The sequence below is a fragment of the Python bivittatus genome, unplaced genomic scaffold, assembly GCF_059951505.1.
Source record: "Python bivittatus isolate LINGU-HERP-01145 unplaced genomic scaffold, Pbiv_v1 ctg000700_np1212, whole genome shotgun sequence".
In the NCBI taxonomy this organism is placed as follows: domain Eukaryota; kingdom Metazoa; phylum Chordata; class Lepidosauria; order Squamata; family Pythonidae; genus Python; species Python bivittatus.
This window is the reverse complement of record NW_028277098.1, coordinates 29,592,821-29,610,481: the sequence shown is the minus strand read 5'-3', so window position 1 is coordinate 29,610,481 and position 17,661 is coordinate 29,592,821. Positions and strand designations below refer to the sequence as shown.

The following is a 17,661-nucleotide window of genomic DNA, read 5'->3' as shown; positions in this document are numbered from 1 at the left end:
TTAACATGACACTAACTCAGGAATTTTAATAATAAAACAAGCCACAAGAACCCACTTTTCATCTGTCGTCCAAGATTTCATAAATACTTTGCATGATAATCATAAAATGAGATTTAGACATTTGCTTTGATATTTACCCCAAACATTTGAAAGGGAGGAAAAAGGTTTCACCATATTGTGTGATAGAAACTTGAAGATATTACTTCACATTTCCATTGTGTTTGGTACACAATACTGTATTCTGTTGAGTTGCATGGCAAAACAGATTATTTATTCAGATGATACAGTTTAAATATCATAAGCAAACTGCATAATCTTTCCTTTATCCCACCACCACCATTACCTATCTTCATTTCTACACAAGGCAAAGAAAGCTTGTATTTTTTTATTAAACTATCTTCTTACATATTAGATGGTAAATTAATTTTATTCTGGTGATTTAGATGATATTTGCATTGCACCCAAGCCAGTAACTTTATTTGCATTATTTTATTTACACACGTGCATATGGTAAATTGAGTGAAATAAATAAAGCATTGGAAGAGGAAATAGTACTTTTGGAATCATTTGCTTAACTGTTTCAGCTAATAGTATTGCATCATTTAATCACATAGAAACTGTATTTTTAGCAATTGCCTATATTAGTTTCCCTAGTATTTATGTATATAAAGATCATATGTTGAACCTTTCTTTTTACACTATCCAGTATACATCTTGTGATGGCATGTGGGGGTGATATTTTGAGACAGAATACATTATAAGGATGTGTGGGGGGAATGATTATGACTGCATACTATTTGAATGTTGTTTTAATTCCACCCACCCACTTGCACTGCTGAAAGGCAAGCTACTTTTTCATTTCAAAATATGAGTTGCCTGATCAGATATATGTGTAATTTTTGTAAATTCTGCACAGAATGTGAAGTTCTCTCCCACGCCCCCATGTTGCTTGGCAGCCCTGAAATTTCACCTAGCATTTTATTCTACTTATGCAGTGGGCAAAGGGAGAATATTAAGTCTATCCAGCCAGCACAACCATTCTCTGAATGTCATTCTGTTTTCTTCTGAAATTTTTGTACAAGTAAATTTTGATATTAGTGTGCTTCAATCTGTTCAGATTCCTTATAAAGCTATTCGGGGATAATTTCTATAGCAGTTTTTAGTGTATAATGTACATTTGCTGTCTGCACTTGATATAACAATTGTTCATCTTTTTACAGAAGTACTTTTGTTGTTGCCTAATCCAATCTGGCAACATATGGGAGGGTTGGTATATTTTGATATCCATTCCTAGGAAAGGAATGGAGAAAGGAACATGATAAGAATTAATCTAATTTTTGTATATCATATGTGGAAGGTGTGTAAATCTTTTTCTCTTTCTTCTTTCTCTTCTTCACATCTGTGTGGGTGAATACTCCTGCAAATCCTTGGCGAAAACTTTAGAAATCTTTGGTATGGTCATTTTTTCATTAGAACCCAGAGTCATTGACTATATTACAAAATTATTAAATGGGGAAATTACAGCTATACTAATTTTTAGAAAAATATTGCAAAGTTTATAGTAAATTTTGGGGAAAAAATCACTGAAATGTGCACTTCAGATAAAAAATTAATGGTGGAATTATTTTTACGCTTGAAACGATTGTGGATTTTATATAATTCCCTTTTAAATAAGTAGCCAATACCAACTAATAAAATGGCTTAGCTCTCTTCTGATTTTAGTTGACGCACTTTAATAATTTGATGTTAGATTAGGTAGTTCCTAAATTACTAATTTCAGTGAGTTAATATTTACCTTTCTACTCTGTTCAAATTAAGATACAAAAACTTAAAATGAAATCTAAAAACAATAATAGGCCCAAGTAAAAGAAATAAAACAGGCATAATTCAAAACTAGCAAAGGCACACCTAAAAAGTAATCTGTATTAAAATCATTTATTCTTATTAGGCTTATTTCTGTGATGTTGCAACTTGAAATTCAACACCTGCAAAATTATTTGCTGTTTGACTCATGTCACATGTCTAAAAGAATATTCAGCATGGCACAAGGTGTCAGGAGTAGAGAAAGTATTTAACCTGTTAGACATCACTTCCTTAAATGAAGGAATGTAAACAAGCCCACTTGAAGTACTTATTAAGTGATCTTAATAAGTAGGAAGGAGTACATGGAAGAAATATTTCCTAAAACATGCATGATGCAGATTGTAGAACCACTAATTCTTCTGGACTTGTCCAGAAACACATTGGCAGATTGTACAGTTGCAGTATTAGCTACTGCTAATACTGAATAATTTTCTAAAAGATCAGTTCGTTAAACACGTATTCTGGGGCCTCTACTACACAAAGCAATATTTAGAATCCAGGTTCAAAATGTTCTTAGTGTATTGGCAAATATCACCATTGAAGTCTTTAGTTTTACCATGCTTAATCTAAGACTTCTACAATTTAGTCTATGGGATATTTAACAGACCTATACAAAGTAGTCAAAAAAGGTGATTTCACAGCATGCAGGATCAAGATCAAAACACCTTTTCCCTTCAAATTGTTAAAGCAGCTGCTTTGTTTTCAAGATTTGCACAGTTGCTTCAGAAGTTGCTTCCCAAATAGAAAGAAAGTGGAATAAAAGTGCCAACAATGTACATACATGCAGAGACAGTTGGGAGCAGCTTAGAAACAACCCCGCAAGCATGGGGAAAGGTGCAGTTGCTTTAATGATTCAAAAAAAAAAAAGATGCTTTGAACATGTCCCATGCATTGTGAAGCATCTTTTTTCAAAGGATTTAACATACATACTTGAAAATTTCCATCTCAGATAATAGATTCCATTATTATAGAAAATTATGTAGGCCAGAAATCTGAGAAATGTACGATTCACATAGTAAGCAGGGACAACAGAATAGATTGCCTTTTACTGCTGTTTCTCAAAGACATTCAGTTTGCTATGCAGGTTATGATGCAACATAGATGTGTATAATGTTCAAAAGGAACGTTGTTCCTGTTCAGTTTTTTAAATCTCACTGAACTAGATTGCTATTGGCTAGATTGGGGTTTCTCAGCCTTAACAACTTTAAGACGTATGGACTTCAGCTCCCAGAATTCTGGCTGAGGAATTCTGGGAGTTGAAGTCACACGTCTTTTAAGTTGCTAAGGTTGAGAAGCACTGGCCTAGATAGGTGAAAGTCATTCCTGTGGTCTCAAGTTGATTCTCCCTTTTCATGTATGTAAATCAGCTATTTACAGGATCAGACACTCAACACAGACTATTTAGCCTGTCCTTGTGGGAAGAGAAAGCAAGGACTTCTGTTACTATAAGGTAAATAGGTGTATTAATGTTTAAAAACATTGGGCACACACACCTTTGAGAACTTGTTCTATATAACAGCCAGTAAGATGGTGGTGAATTAAATATTTGCCAGTCTAAATTAGTCCATGATCTTTGTGCAGTAGACATAGATTTTGCACCTGTGTAGAAGCCATAATCAGTTACCTCTTTTTCTTCAATTCCTTTTTGACTGAGGCAGCTGCTTTATTATAAGTCTTCCAACTGATTGGTCTGAGCTGCTTACTTTTCTTCTTCTTCTTCTCTCTCCCCATCTCTCTTTCTCTGTTTTTTTCTTCCCTTAGTAACAAAAATCTATATATTTTTCTTCATTTCTTAAAAAAAGTTGGTTGTAACAGTGTCACTGTTACATACTATTCCAACTCACTCATTGCATGCTTCACTAATCTCTAGACTACCTCCCAGAGGATCTTTGTTCTCAATGATAGCTTTGTTCTGCAGATTCAGAAAATAACATCAAGGGAAGAAATCAGAAATCTCTGTCTCTCTGTCATAAGAGAGTCTGTCACCATTTTCATAATAAGCCTTATGATTACTTACAGATATGATTCAACCAGTGGCACATCTTAACCCATTTCTGTCTGACTACTCATGTCATAGCAGGACTCAGTACAGGAAAATAATGGAGTATCACTCCCAAGTCTCTAGATTTTCATCAAGGGTATGAGATTGCTATCCCTCTGATTGGAGACAATGGAAAGAGATGTCTTATTTTCTCATTATTATGATGCCTACCTTCACTGTAATGAAAGAGATCGCATCCATTGAAACAGGCAGAGCAGAAGTGAGTTTTCAGAGCACTCCCACTTTGTCTGAGCAAGCCTGTTCAGCTTTAAACAAATTTTGTGAACCCCTCCACTCTACATTGTTTATAGCCTCTGTGGGATTGCAGACTACAGCTTGAGAACCCCTACTAAAGATATATCTCAAGTAATCTGAGTGGCCTATTTAGGCCAGCTAGCTTTTAGAGAGCATTGACCTCTTCCAAAAAGGTACTGGAACTTCTAGCAGTATTCATTCATTCATTACATTGCTACCCCAACTTTCTATTTATATAATATTTGAGGTGGCTTATGGCAGTTAAAAATACAAATGCAAGAATAAAACAGTACCGTTAAATTAAAGCAAAATCATAATCAGTTTATTAAAACCCAGATTAATTCAACTAACAGTTAAAAGTTTGATCCAAGAGATGATCTTTTAACATTTTCCTAAATAGTGGGAGAGTTAAAGCCAAACCCATGCCCTTGAAGAGTACATTCCACAGTCAGGGAGAGGGGGACCCACACAGGAGAAGGCAGTCTCCCAAATACGCAAACTTCTTTGGGGGGGGAGGGAGAAGAGACTTTAAAAGAGCTTCTGTTATTGATCTAAGTATTCTGGCAGTCCCTAAACCATTTAGGACTCTAAAGTCTATCAATATCTTAAGTTGTACTGGCAGTTAATTGGCAATCAGCTCAGAACTGCTGTATGTTGCATCAGTTGGGATTTTTAGACACTTTTCAAAACCCTATAAAAATGTACTGCAAAAGCCAAGACAGAAGATAACCAAGATATGGATAATGATTGCTATATCTCCTGGTTCAGAAAGAGTTGCATTAGGCACACCAGCTATAGTGGCAGCTGTAGTGAAGATCATATTTGCACCTTCCATTGCCTGTAGATCCAATAACAGCTGGATGCCAGAAATTACTTCTTAATTGCAAACTTGCTCTTTTTGATGAATTTAACTCGCCCATGACAGGTTTCACCTCAGCCCCTGAGTCTAGCTTTCTCCTTACTAACAGCGCCTTTATCCTGTCTGTATTTAAATTTTCATTTGTTCTCCCTTGTGTATATTAAGCAATGTTCAAGGATGCTGATATTCTCCAAGGAATCAGATAGTAAAAACCAATCGAACTGGATAGCACTTTATTCTAAAGCAATCGAACCAATGGCACTTTATTCTAAAAGTCCAAATGACCATACCCATCAGTTTTATATAGCTATTGAACAGCATAAGAGTGCCTCTAATGATACAGAAAGCCACCAGGAGAACTCCCTTCATCTCTTTTCCTGCATAGATTATCCACCAAGAAAACCAATGTAGTTTCAGTACCATGTCCTGGACAACTCCCCAGTTGAATGGATCCAAAAAAATCAGTTTCATTCAGATACATCTGGAGCTATAAGGCCACTCTCTGCTCAGTCATTTTACCAGAAATGGAAAATTAGAGACTGGCCTATATTTGCAAAGATCTGGGTCCAGGGAGGCCCTTTTCAATAAGGGCTGTATGACTTCCTCTTTTTAAGGAGGAACACAGCCCTGACTCAAGGAGACATTAATCACCTTTTCTAATCATGGGCCCAATCAGCCGGGAGAGGCAAGGGCATAACAAACAGGTTGTGACCCTCTCCTTTCCACATACTCTGTCTACATTTTTAGGATGTACAAGCTGAAAAGAAAGCATATGAACAGACAAGCTGTTTCCCAGTTTACCTCCCTATGACCTAATCCAACATTGGAGTCCAAGTTGAGGTAAATCAAATTTAATCAATCTTGTCTACAGAGGAGAAATAGAATTTACTATCAGTGAGCCTTTGATTGTTCTGACTTTTCTACCCAGCATCTTGATGGAGGAATAGATAACCTTTTGGTACAGAAAGCATAGTGGATCTTTTCTGTGCAGATACAATGGAGGCAGAGACATAGGTCCTCTTTGCTATATCCATTCCCATGGGTTAGGATCACAAACGGGCTTAAGACTGATTCATTCCAAGACTACTTCACCACTTTCATTTGCATTCCTGCCCCCTTCATTACTTTCAGTTCCCTGGTGAATCAATATGCCAGTCAAATTTTGCTGGAGAGAAGAGGATATTTAGAACTGATAGTTAAGCTATCTGGGCCATATCTGTGTTCTACTGTCATCATTTGTACCAATATTATAGAACATAGTAATGCTAATGACTTTAAACAATTCAATCCCAGTATATTACCTTAACAAATAAGGAATGAAATTACAGTTCCTTCTCCACTTGAACTCTGAAACTTTGGAATGGAGCAAAAAATGCTGAATAATTCTGATAGTAATCCATCTGGCAGGATCAGCAGTAATTTGGCAGACATATTAAACCATACTAAACCATCAGGGGCACTCACAAATGGGTATTCCACTGAAAGATACTTTTCTTATTCAGTTGCTGACAACCCTACGATAGGCCTATTCATGTGCTCCCACAAAATACACAGAGCAACTACCTCAACACAGTATACCCACATTAAGAGGCACAGAGTGTTCTCCTGTCCTTTAAATGAAGAAATTTCTGAAGGGCTCATCTGACCTTATCTTCCAGATAAAGCTCCAGAGTAGCTCTTCCTAGGTGTTTTTTCCAGACCATGTAAAATAGTTCACACCCAGTATCCCTGATTGACTTCTGTTTGATCCATTTGCTCTCTGTCAAGGTTGTATTATTCTGGGTTGATCCTTCTCTTCTCTTTATCACCTTTATACCCATAATGGTATCAGTTTTCACAAAAATCAATCCCTTAGTTCTGCTTATTCTTCTCCCCTTGTTATCTGCACAATTGTAATGTTCTTGGATTTTCATATTGAACACAAATGTATTTTGTTATTTAACCAACTATTTATATGCTACATAGACTCCAAAAATGGTATGGCTATCTAATTATAAGTTTTGCTTACTGAGTCAAAGAGACCATTATCTTAAGCTACCAACTGGCAAAGTTCAACATGCTACTCACTTTTTGGAGACATTCCATGAAAATAGTACATCAGTAGGAGTGTTCAGAGAGGGATTCTGCTCGGCCTCTGTAAAGCACTTAGTTGTATACTTTTAAAAATGGATGCAGACTCTGTGATGCACAGAGATCACAGTGAAGAACAGAATACTTAGTTGTAAGTCTGGTTCTTCATGATCACCTGTGCATTCACATAACCCACATATGTCTTCTTCTCCATGTGCATATTCTAGTGGGTGGTCTGCCTCCAGGATTGCTGGGTCTCTGGGAGAAGTAGAGCCACATATCTAAGCATTAACAAAGGGCTAAGTATTAACAAAGAGTTTTGATTAGAGCATCAGCACAAACTGCAGAATCCACACAACTAAATGCAGGGATGAGCACTCAAAGAACCACAGATACAAGTATGCAGCTTATTCTTCCATATGGAATAACAGAATAACATTCCATTTCATTGAAAATTTTATTAAAGATTATTTTCCTCACGAACATTTCACCACAGTTTGTCTGCTTCCTACAAAGGTTAAAATGGAGTTGTCCCTAACCTCCCACCCATTCTGATTGGCCCAGATCAATAGAATTCATCAAGTGCTTTGCCTGGCAAGTACCCTTTATTTAGAAATGCAAAACTATCTTAGTTTGGCTAATAATAATATTTAAAGGCTTAAAAAAAAACAACGAAGTCATACTGAAGTACCAGATATCTGTGCACATTTTATACAGCCATGATCTTTCTTGAAATGCAAAATTAGTAGTTCAAGGTAGTCTCTGACTCTGGGCATCTCTAATGTGCAATTTTGTAACCTTCTAGTTTGCTTGCAATACTGCAATGCTATGCACTTGATTCTTCAGCTTGCGAACAGCCATTAAGTGAAAGTGATGCACCATAGCAAGAATTGCTTACTTTTGAAATACCAACAGATTTTTTAAAAACCAATTGCCTCATCTAAGAGGGTTCTGTATCACATTCAGTTTTGCTTATGTGTTACAGTGGTGTGGCCTGTTAGATTTAAATTAGTTTAAGCAAGTTGTGCTAAAATATATGCTGCAATTTGTAAGTTTTAGAGAGCTGTTAGAACTACAGTAGAAATCTTGCTTTTTATTTTGTGGATTTTTCAGCATTTCTTGAAACAGCTTTAAATGATTTCAAAGAGTTCTGTTATTACAGTGAATTGAACCAAACAGTTTTGTTTTTGTTTTTTGATTTCAGTGAAAGAATTTCTAGCCAAAGCCAAAGAAGATTTTTTAAGAAAATGGGAAAGTCCTGCTCAGGTAAAGAAATAATTTAAATGTCACTCATTGATTATTCTAGCCCATGGTATTCAGGAATAGAGAAAATCTCTTTTATGTGATTAATCTACTGCATTATAGTAATAAACTCTGAGAAGAACACTGGATATTGTGCTAAATGATAACGGTTGTTTCCATTTCATGTATCTGTTTTATGGACATATTTCTGAAGCTAATACTCAGTTTTGTTCACAATCCATGTTTGCTATACCACATTTGGCCAAAGAAACATTTTTGCTGGTCAGTTTTTGCACACATATATTATATGGCAACATTTCTGTTCTATTTCTGTAGCACACAGTGTTTCAGTGTATTTGTTCAAACTTAAACTTCTTGACTTTAGTGCTTTGTTGAGACAAGCCAATATATTTCAAACTCTTTCTACAAAATATCATCCAGTAGAGACATGAATAAACCTAAGGACATGAGTAGATATTTGGATCCTTAATCAAACTGTTGGTTATAGTCCTATTGAAGTTTTCATTTGATGATGACATAGCAGTGGGAACATTTGCTTCTGAAATTATGATAATTAATGTTTGCAGCAAAAGCAGAACTTTGGCTTCTATCTCCACATTGCCAATTGAAGCATATATCTGTATTCCCTCCAGTATTCAGGGACACAAATGAGGAGAATGACAAATATATAACAACAGGGAGGGGAACCTGTCACAGTCATTTATTTGTAAAAGAAAAATATGGCAGACTACTCAGAACAGTAAGGAATCCTGCTGTGGATTAGAAGCAAAGTCAGTTCATCTCTGATTCTTTCATGACACTTAGGAGTTCTAATGTTTGATTCCCCTTTCCAGGAAGCTATGATGCTTATTAGAAATACAGATAGGTCTCAGAGAAAGCATTCCTATTCAGGTCTTACAGAATCTGAACCCTATAAAAGGAGAGTGGAACTTATTCTGTGGCCACTCCTCCATCTGTTGATAGAGAATATCTGAAGCAGAATAGTAACACAGATAGTCATAAGTCCCAGTTGTACAGAGAGCTTTAACAATGTTCAGCTTCATGCAGTTACCATTTTGCTTTAGATCTTCCCCATTCTTGGCAAAGGAGCAGAATTATAATTATAATTATTACTATTACTATTTAAATTTATATGCTGCCCGACTCCTAGCAACTCTGGGCAGTTTAGAAATTGTTAAAAACATTTAAAAACAAAGGAACAACACAAAACAAAAGGAACAAAGATGGGATAGATAATAAACCCAGATGGGAACAGAGAAAAAGAAGAAAAGGCCCTTCAGTCACCCTCACCAAAGACCTGGGCCAAGAGCCACATCTTCAAGGCCCTTTGAGATACCAGTAGGGTGGGGGCCATTCCAATCTTGGGAGGAACCTCATTCCAGAGGACAGGCACTACTACAGAGAAGATGCATTTCTGGGGTCCTCTTTAATTGAAGTAACCCAGGGTGCACCAACTTTGCCAGATTGGATCGACCAGGCAGATACTATGGGAGATAGGCAGTCCCTCAAGTAAGCAAGCCCTATGCCATGTAAGGCCTTATAGGTAACAACCAGCACCTTGAATTGCATCTGGAAGCAAGCTGGCAACCAGTGCAGCTCATGAAGCGAAGGTGTTACAGAAGTATACTGAGGCATGCCCATCACTGCCCATGCTGCTGCATTCTGGTCCAGTTGAAGCTTCCAGCTGGTCTTCAAGGGCAGCCCCATGTAAAGTGCATCGCAGTAGTCAAACCCTGGGGTGACCAGGGCTTGCGTGACTGTTTAAGGACTCCCTGATATAGGAAAGGGTGCAGCTGGTGCACCAGATGAAGTTGTGCATAGGCCTTCCTGGCCATGGCTGCCATCTGTTCATCAAGCAGGAGTTGTGAGTCCAGGAAGATCCCCAAATTGCACACCATTCAAATGGGGAAGTGCCACCCCATCTAATGTTAAAAATGGGATATCCCCACATCTGAGCAGTGCAGACACCCACAGCCACCCAGTTTTGGTAGGATTGAGTTGGAGATGGTTCTTCCCCATACAAACCCCACAGCCTCCAGGCACAGTACCTCGACAACTTCACTTGGCCAGCCTGGAGTCAAAAGATGTAACAGGTATCATCAGCATATTGATGATATTAAACCCCAAACCAGTGGATGACCTCACCCAGCAATTTCATGTATATGTTAAAAAGGAGGGAAGAGCGAATATAACCCTGCAGCAACCAACAAAGGAGGGATCTAGAGAATCTCCCCCCACCAACCAAGACTTAACCCTGGAGAAAAGAAGAGGACCAACATTAAACAATGCTCTCTACCTCCAATCAGCAGAGTTGGCTCAGAAGGCTACCATAGTCGACAGTACTGAAAGCTGCCAAGAGATCAAGGAGCACAAGGATGGATGCACCACTGTTATTATGGTTCCATCACAGGTCATCTACAAGTGCAACCAAAGCTGTCTCAGTATTAAATCCTGGCCTAAAACCTGTCTGAAATTGATCTAGAGAATCCATTTCCTCCAAGGATCTCATCAGCTACAGACTGACCTGCTTCACAATAACCTTCCCCAAAAAGGGAAGGTTAGAGACTGGTCAATAGTTACCAAAGACTGTTGAGTCCAAGGCCAGCCTTTTGAGGAGGGGCACATTACCATCTCTTTCAAAACTGGGGGAACCACCCCCTTCATCAAAGAGACCAGTGCTACTACAGTATAGCCCCGACCACAGGTCTCCTCCCTAGCCACCTTCATGGCCCAGGAGGAACCCAGATCCAATAAACAGGTGGCTAAGCTGACAACACAGAGAGCCTTGTCCTCTTCCTCAGGAGTCACTGGCTCAAACTCATGCCAGTTCACACCACCAGACTATGCCCCAGGCACCTCAGCCTGCCCTGCCCAGTCATAGTCCAAGACACAGCAAATCTGAGTTAATTTATCTACCAGATACCCTGAATAATTCTCACAGCAGCCCAGCAGATGGGTAGGCCTTCCCTACCCAGTAGGGACCAGGTCACCCTAAACAGGGCCACTGGATGGCTATCAGCAGACACAATAAGGGCAGACAAATATTGACCTTATCACTATGAGGCAATCCCTAATATGGGCTCTTACCCGTATCCAGTCAGACTCACTTGAAATCTTCCTCCAGTGACACTCCAGGTGCCTCTTCAAGTGTTTCATCTTCTGGAACTTCTTGGTAAACCAAGGTACACCCTGGGATTGGTGCACATGGAGAGGCTATATAGGCACAATACGGTCCAAGGCCTCAGCCACCTGCCCATTCCAGGCAATGGCTAGGACCTCAGCTGAACCGCCTACCAGATCCTCAGGGAAAACCCCAACCTCTCTCTCGAACCATATTGAGTCCATCAGTCACCAGAGGTGGGCCAACTGAACAGAACCTATTTCGTTGCAGGGAGGAGTGACACCAGTGAGCTAAAAGGCAACCAAGCAGTGATCTGTCCATAGCAACAGACTGATATTAACGTCCTCCACTGCTAGATCACATCTCAACCACCCCAATGCAAAAACCAGATCTAGCATGTGGCCTGTGGTATATGTCAGGCCATCAATAACTTTGGACAGGTCCATGGTTGCCATGGAGGCCACAAACTGCTGAGCTGCCGCCTTTCACTGTCACTGAATAGCAAATTGAAATCCCCAAGCACCAACAGCCATGAGGACTCTGTTGCCCAGCAGCAGAATGCAGGAGGTCAGGTAGGGATGCTACTGGGCAGCAGGGAGGGTGGTACACCAGTAACAATCCCAACTGTTCCCTTAAGCCCAACTTCAACCAGAGCACCTCATATCCAGTTATCTGCGGAGCAGAGTCCCTGAAAGCCTGTAACAACTCATGGATGACAACAGCTATCCCTCCTCCCCTTCCCGGGCTCTTGGCTGGTACAGAACCTAAAATCTGGATGGGTGCATTTCCTTTTTTAAATTATTTTTTGATATATAATTTTGAAGAATTTTGATTGCAATAGTAAAACCTAATACAAACTAAACCTAAAAAAAGAAGATAATAGAAAGAGTAAAAAGTACAATGAAAAAGGAAAATAGAAGAAAGAGAAATGTAAGAATAAAAGAAAGAGAAAAGAAATATGTAAAGTGACTTCCAACCTTCATCACAAGTATTTAAATAAGTATTTAAAAAATTAGTGATCCTTCATCCCCTCTAAGGTTACAAACAATTATCTCTTCATCCCATATCCCATCCCTTATCTATAGACAAATCCATAAAATACCATATTTTCAGTGTCAGCAGAAAGTCCACAAAGGGCTGCCAGAAGTAACAACACACGGTTTTAACCTTGATAAATAAAGCAACTTTATATTCCTTCCTTTTACTTCTAACAGTCTTAATTTTTAGTTCATTCAAATATTGTCATAAGATTTTATTTCTCTTCATTTCTTCTTTATACCATTGCACAGAGTTCTTCAGGACTTTAACAAGCCTCTTTTGTAAATCCAATAAGAAAAAATTATCCAGGTCACTTTCTTGGTTTATCATTTGTATTTCCCTTTTGATTTTTAAAATAATTGGCCAGTTTCTTTCGTATATCCAGTGAGACATCCTTTTCCAAGTTATTCTTTTGGCCTGTCATTTGTAAATCCACTTTCAGTACCATCTTTATTTTGTCAGATAAAATTTGTGCCACATCTGTCATTTCTTCAATAACATCTTTTGGACATAATCTATCCATAGAGGCAGGCATCATGACTGACACTGTTGATATTGTAGCTACTAATTTCTGGCTCCATTCTTAAAAAGTCTCCTTTAGTATTTTCAATGTTATAACGTTTTGCATCATTTTATAGGTCCCAGTTAATTAACACAAAAGGTAGGCTTGTGGGGTTTTTCCCCCTCTGCTTAGAATCTTTAGCCCCTCTGGTGTCCAGTTTTTAAAATCATAAAATTACTTATCTTTGTTATGTCTTGCAAAAACCAAAACAGATCTATTTCCCGTGAGAAGTTGTTCGTTCTTTATAATTAATTCCAAAATCTTATTGTAAAAGTTTCTATATTCCAAATTTATCTGGAATCTTAGTCCATTTATTTATTATGTATTTATTTATTAATCACATTTATATGGCTGTCAATCTAACAGGAAGTGACTCTGGGGGGCATACAACAATCAATAAAAACAATCATTACAAAAATATAAAAAATCATTATTAAAAATGAAAAAAAAACACTATAAAAAATTCAAAATATACAAACCACATGGAGAGAGTAAAAAGATCAAACATAATGGAGCTGTCTAAGAATGTCTCCAGTTCCCTGGAGCACCCAGACATAACCAGGTCTTGAGAGACTTTCAGAATGATTATAACTATAACTTTCTAAGTTCAAAATCTTACTTAGCTCTTTACTGTTTATTTCAAATTCTTTAAATTTTTAAGCTTATGATTAAAATTTTCTTTCATTCAGGACTGAAGGCAAACTCACCCAGCGTTTTCAGACTTCTTGTTCCGAAGGTCTCTAATAGTTTAAAAGTAGTTAATAAGCAATTTCTGAAAGTGATTAGAAAGTGAGACTAGTGAACTTAGTGTCCTTTAAAAGGCGCCAACTATGGTTGCGAGCAAGATGGCTATTCCCGTTGTTTCCCAGTGCTCACACCCGCAGGAGACCACTTTCCTGTGGTCTCCTCATGAGGAGCAGCTGTCCAGAGCACATGTGGGTGATCTCCCATCCTTTCCTTATCCAGAGAGGCTCCAAAGAGCCAGTCTACTCACTGATTCTTTGTTCTTCGACATGTTCGTTAGCTTCATTTTCACAGTGATGGCTTCAGTCCACCATTCCTCCCCCAGAAGCCAGCAATTAAGATGGGCACATTTCCAAGAGGGGAACCCCTCCCCTTTGAGCCCAATCAGGTTGGCACCCTCCTCCAAAATAAGGTCATGGATGAGGCAGCTTTGCTATACATCAACCTGTCCTTCAAAAGTAACAGCCAAAATCCTGTGGAATTAAGAATTCAGTAGCCAGGCACCAAGTGTAGAAATCAAGGTCTGGACAGTGGGACTGCTTGCAAACTGCAGGCCCGGTGTCCCCAACTGTGGCCCACCCTCAGATTCCTGCCATATATCCTTCTCCCCGTCACTGTTGATATAGTCCTGCCTACCCCCTCAGTTCCCCCTGGTCCACTCCCACCCTTTGCATCCTCTCCTAGGCCAAAGGACACAGAAATAGTCCCCCCCCCCCGCACATAAATCAGACTCAGGCACACAGCAGTCCACCCTGGCCCATATGGAACTCAACCACTTTCAGTCACACCTGCCAAAGCAGTCAGCAGTCTCAGGAGGGACAAGCCTCTTCAGGGGAAAAAATTAGAACCCAGGCCGCACTCCCCTCCCCCCAAGTCTTGCTGTGCTGCCTCATTGTGATGGGGGCTGTTCCTGGGAGGGATGACTGAAGAACATCAGGAGTGTATGCCAAGAATATATATTCCCAATAGGGTCACCCAAGGCATGAAGGTCATCCCAGCTGCCCAGGTAAAGCAAGCAGGCACCTATATTGGGCAGTAGTGATATAGGAGAAGATGCTGTGTGGTCACTAGGAGTCGAAAATGACTTGATGGCACATAATCAGGTCCCACTCACCTTTCCTACTCCTGGTAAATGGAGAAAATCAACCCCTAAATTTGAAAAAGTCCACAAGCCAGCATCCATGGACCTCCACACCGATGAACACAGTCCAGGAGGCCCAGATCAGCCATGCCTCTATAAGCCAAATGCCCGGGGGTGGGGGTGCTGCACAGCCTCAGTACTCAGAACCACAGCAAGCGTCTCCATCTTCCTTTTCACGGTTTAAGATATATATTGCTTGACAGAGGTAGGTAGAAACTGAGCTGGTCCATGTATTCAATTTACATACCGTATTTTTCCAACAATAAGACAAGACGTGCAAGACGCCCCCCACTTTTCTAGCCCAAAATTTAAAAATCAGTATTTTAAAGATAGTGCAGAACACATTTTTATTTAGTAATTAGTTAACATTGACCTGATACACTCAGTGGGAGGAGGTCCAAACCGTCTCTCTGCAGCTCTATTTCCAGGCTCTTTTGCTTAACTGATTACATTCAAGCACGAGTGAAACTGCCGATAGCTTGTCTCTGCAAACAGCCTTCCTCCAATTGGTTTGTTCAGCATCAGCTGATGTCAGTTATATCAGGCTCGTGATTGGAGGAAGTCTGTTTGGGAGACAAGCTATTTCACTCGTGATTGGAGGCTAGCAATAGGAAGAAGCCTCTCTGCAGAAACAAAGTTTGGCAGTTTTGCAACCGCGATTCTCGGCTGACTTCCTTGAATAAGACGCCCTTCAGTTTTTAGGGTAAGGATTTTAGAAAAAAGTATCGTCTTATAGTCGATAGGTAAATATCGACTAAATATATTATTCAATGCAATTTGTCCTTGACTGAATGAAGAGTAAACTTATCAGAGCTCCTGCACTTTACAAAATATATCATCATTTAACCAATAACTTTTGGATATATGAAATAGATACATTAGCTATTTCTGATTACTGTTCCCATTTTGGAACACAGAAGCTCCTTTATAGTTCATTGATCTATGTAGCTGAGTACTGACACTGAGAAGTAATCATTCACAATTTCATGTGAAAGGATTTCTGCTCTACCAGGAGATTTTAGGGATTGATCCTAAGATCTTCTACATGCATAACAGGTATTCTGTCTCTCAAGTTCCCTCTTCTCTCCAGTAGACATAGGTGCTATTCTCCTTAATAAATTATATGTATTTAATTGAAATTATTATTATTATAATAATCTGTTGTACTTGGAATATTTTATCTGTCTCTTGCTAATATAGAATACTGCTGGGTTAGATGACTTCGAGAGGCTTAAAACACTTGGAACTGGATCATTTGGCAGAGTCATGTTGGTGAAACACAAATCTACAGAACAGTATTATGCCATGAAGATACTGGATAAACAAAAAGTTGGTACTTTTATAATAATTTACTCAGTTTACTCAGTTTACTCACCAATATTTATGTATGGTTTCCTGCAAAGCTGTGGTTCAGGTGGGGTACAAACTTCATTGTTTCCAGTTTGTTCACATGCCCCTTGAGTGCTGTTTTCTGCCCTAGTTCAGCTCAGTCCAAACCCTGCTAGCTTGCTTTGTAGTGGAAGAATGGTGCACCAACTGCTTTAGAGATATATAAAATGCATGCTGAGTGTTCTCCATTGATTGTGTTTTACAGAGAGCATGGTCAGGTGCCTTGTTCAGTTGTGATTCAGATTGCTGTTTGAAAAATGAGTTCTGAGAAGGGTTGACGTAAATCTGAACAAGCAATAAGTACACAATATGAATGGAAAATAATGTGGTACCTTTTTAAAATAAATCTTGAGGTTGTGATTATTATAGCACATGCCTCTTGTGAACAGGCCTTACAGTTATGCATATGTGCAGAACTGAGTAGTATTGTTAAATTATGACTTAATGGAAGAAACAGTGCTATTCTGCCACATTTTTTCCTCTAAAATAGTAACAAAACATGTAATAGTTATAGCCATTGATATAATCTTTTTCCATTCTGTAATACTTAAGGGTGTTTTTTGTTTTGTTTTGGTTTTTTGGTAAGAGGAATATGAAAGAGGATTTTGATATTTAGGTTCAATACTAGTCATGATATAAATATTAATAGGCTGCAGTGTTATGGATCCTGGAAAGAGAATGAGGAAATACAACTTCAGATACCTTTCTCAGCCACTGTGGAAGTTCAGTTTTACCCCCGTGTCAGGGAAGATATGCTAGGCAGGGGTGCCAGAAGAAGCCATTGATCTGGACATTACAGTTCCTAAACAATGCTCAAGCTAGCAAGTTGGTTGCAATAGAATTAAAATTTGTATTTTGAACTGAAAGGGTAGAAAGGAATCAGTGTAGAAAGGTTAAAAAAGAAAAGAAAATGTTCCTCCTCTTCTGGCACCAGCCCAGCACAGCTTTGATCAAAGTATTTGATCTGTCTTTAAACCTTTGCGGGAGATACCATTTTTTACATAACTATATCAGAAGTAATGAATATTCAGAAAAAAAAATTGTAACATTTAACAGTACACTCTAGTGTAATGTCACATCATTTTTAAAAGATCTGTACTTCAACTGAATAATATTTGTGTAAGTCTACCTAGTATATATATTTTTTAACAAATGAAGAATTCTTGGTGTAAACATTTGAAAAGAAGTGAACCATTTGTTGATTGACTATTGTCAGATTGTATAGCCAAACCAATGCTATCATATGACTATATTCATAACATTTTTTTTGTCTATGAATATTCTGCAGTTTTCCTTGAAAATTCCTGAAATCTCT

General features: G+C 38.6%; 1 protein-coding gene across 2 annotated transcripts in view; it reads left to right on the top strand.

Moving 5' to 3' along the window:
• Positions 1–17,661, top strand: part of PRKACB (protein kinase cAMP-activated catalytic subunit beta) — a 94,666-nt gene that overhangs the window by 55,787 nt on the left and 21,218 nt on the right. For both annotated transcript variants that reach the window (XM_007421375.4, XM_007421374.4), the window contains exons 2-3: positions 8,293–8,354; positions 16,158–16,286. In XM_007421375.4, the coding sequence (XP_007421437.1) occupies positions 8,293–8,354; positions 16,158–16,286 (191 nt within the window). The remainder of the gene's footprint in view (positions 1–8,292; positions 8,355–16,157; positions 16,287–17,661) is intronic.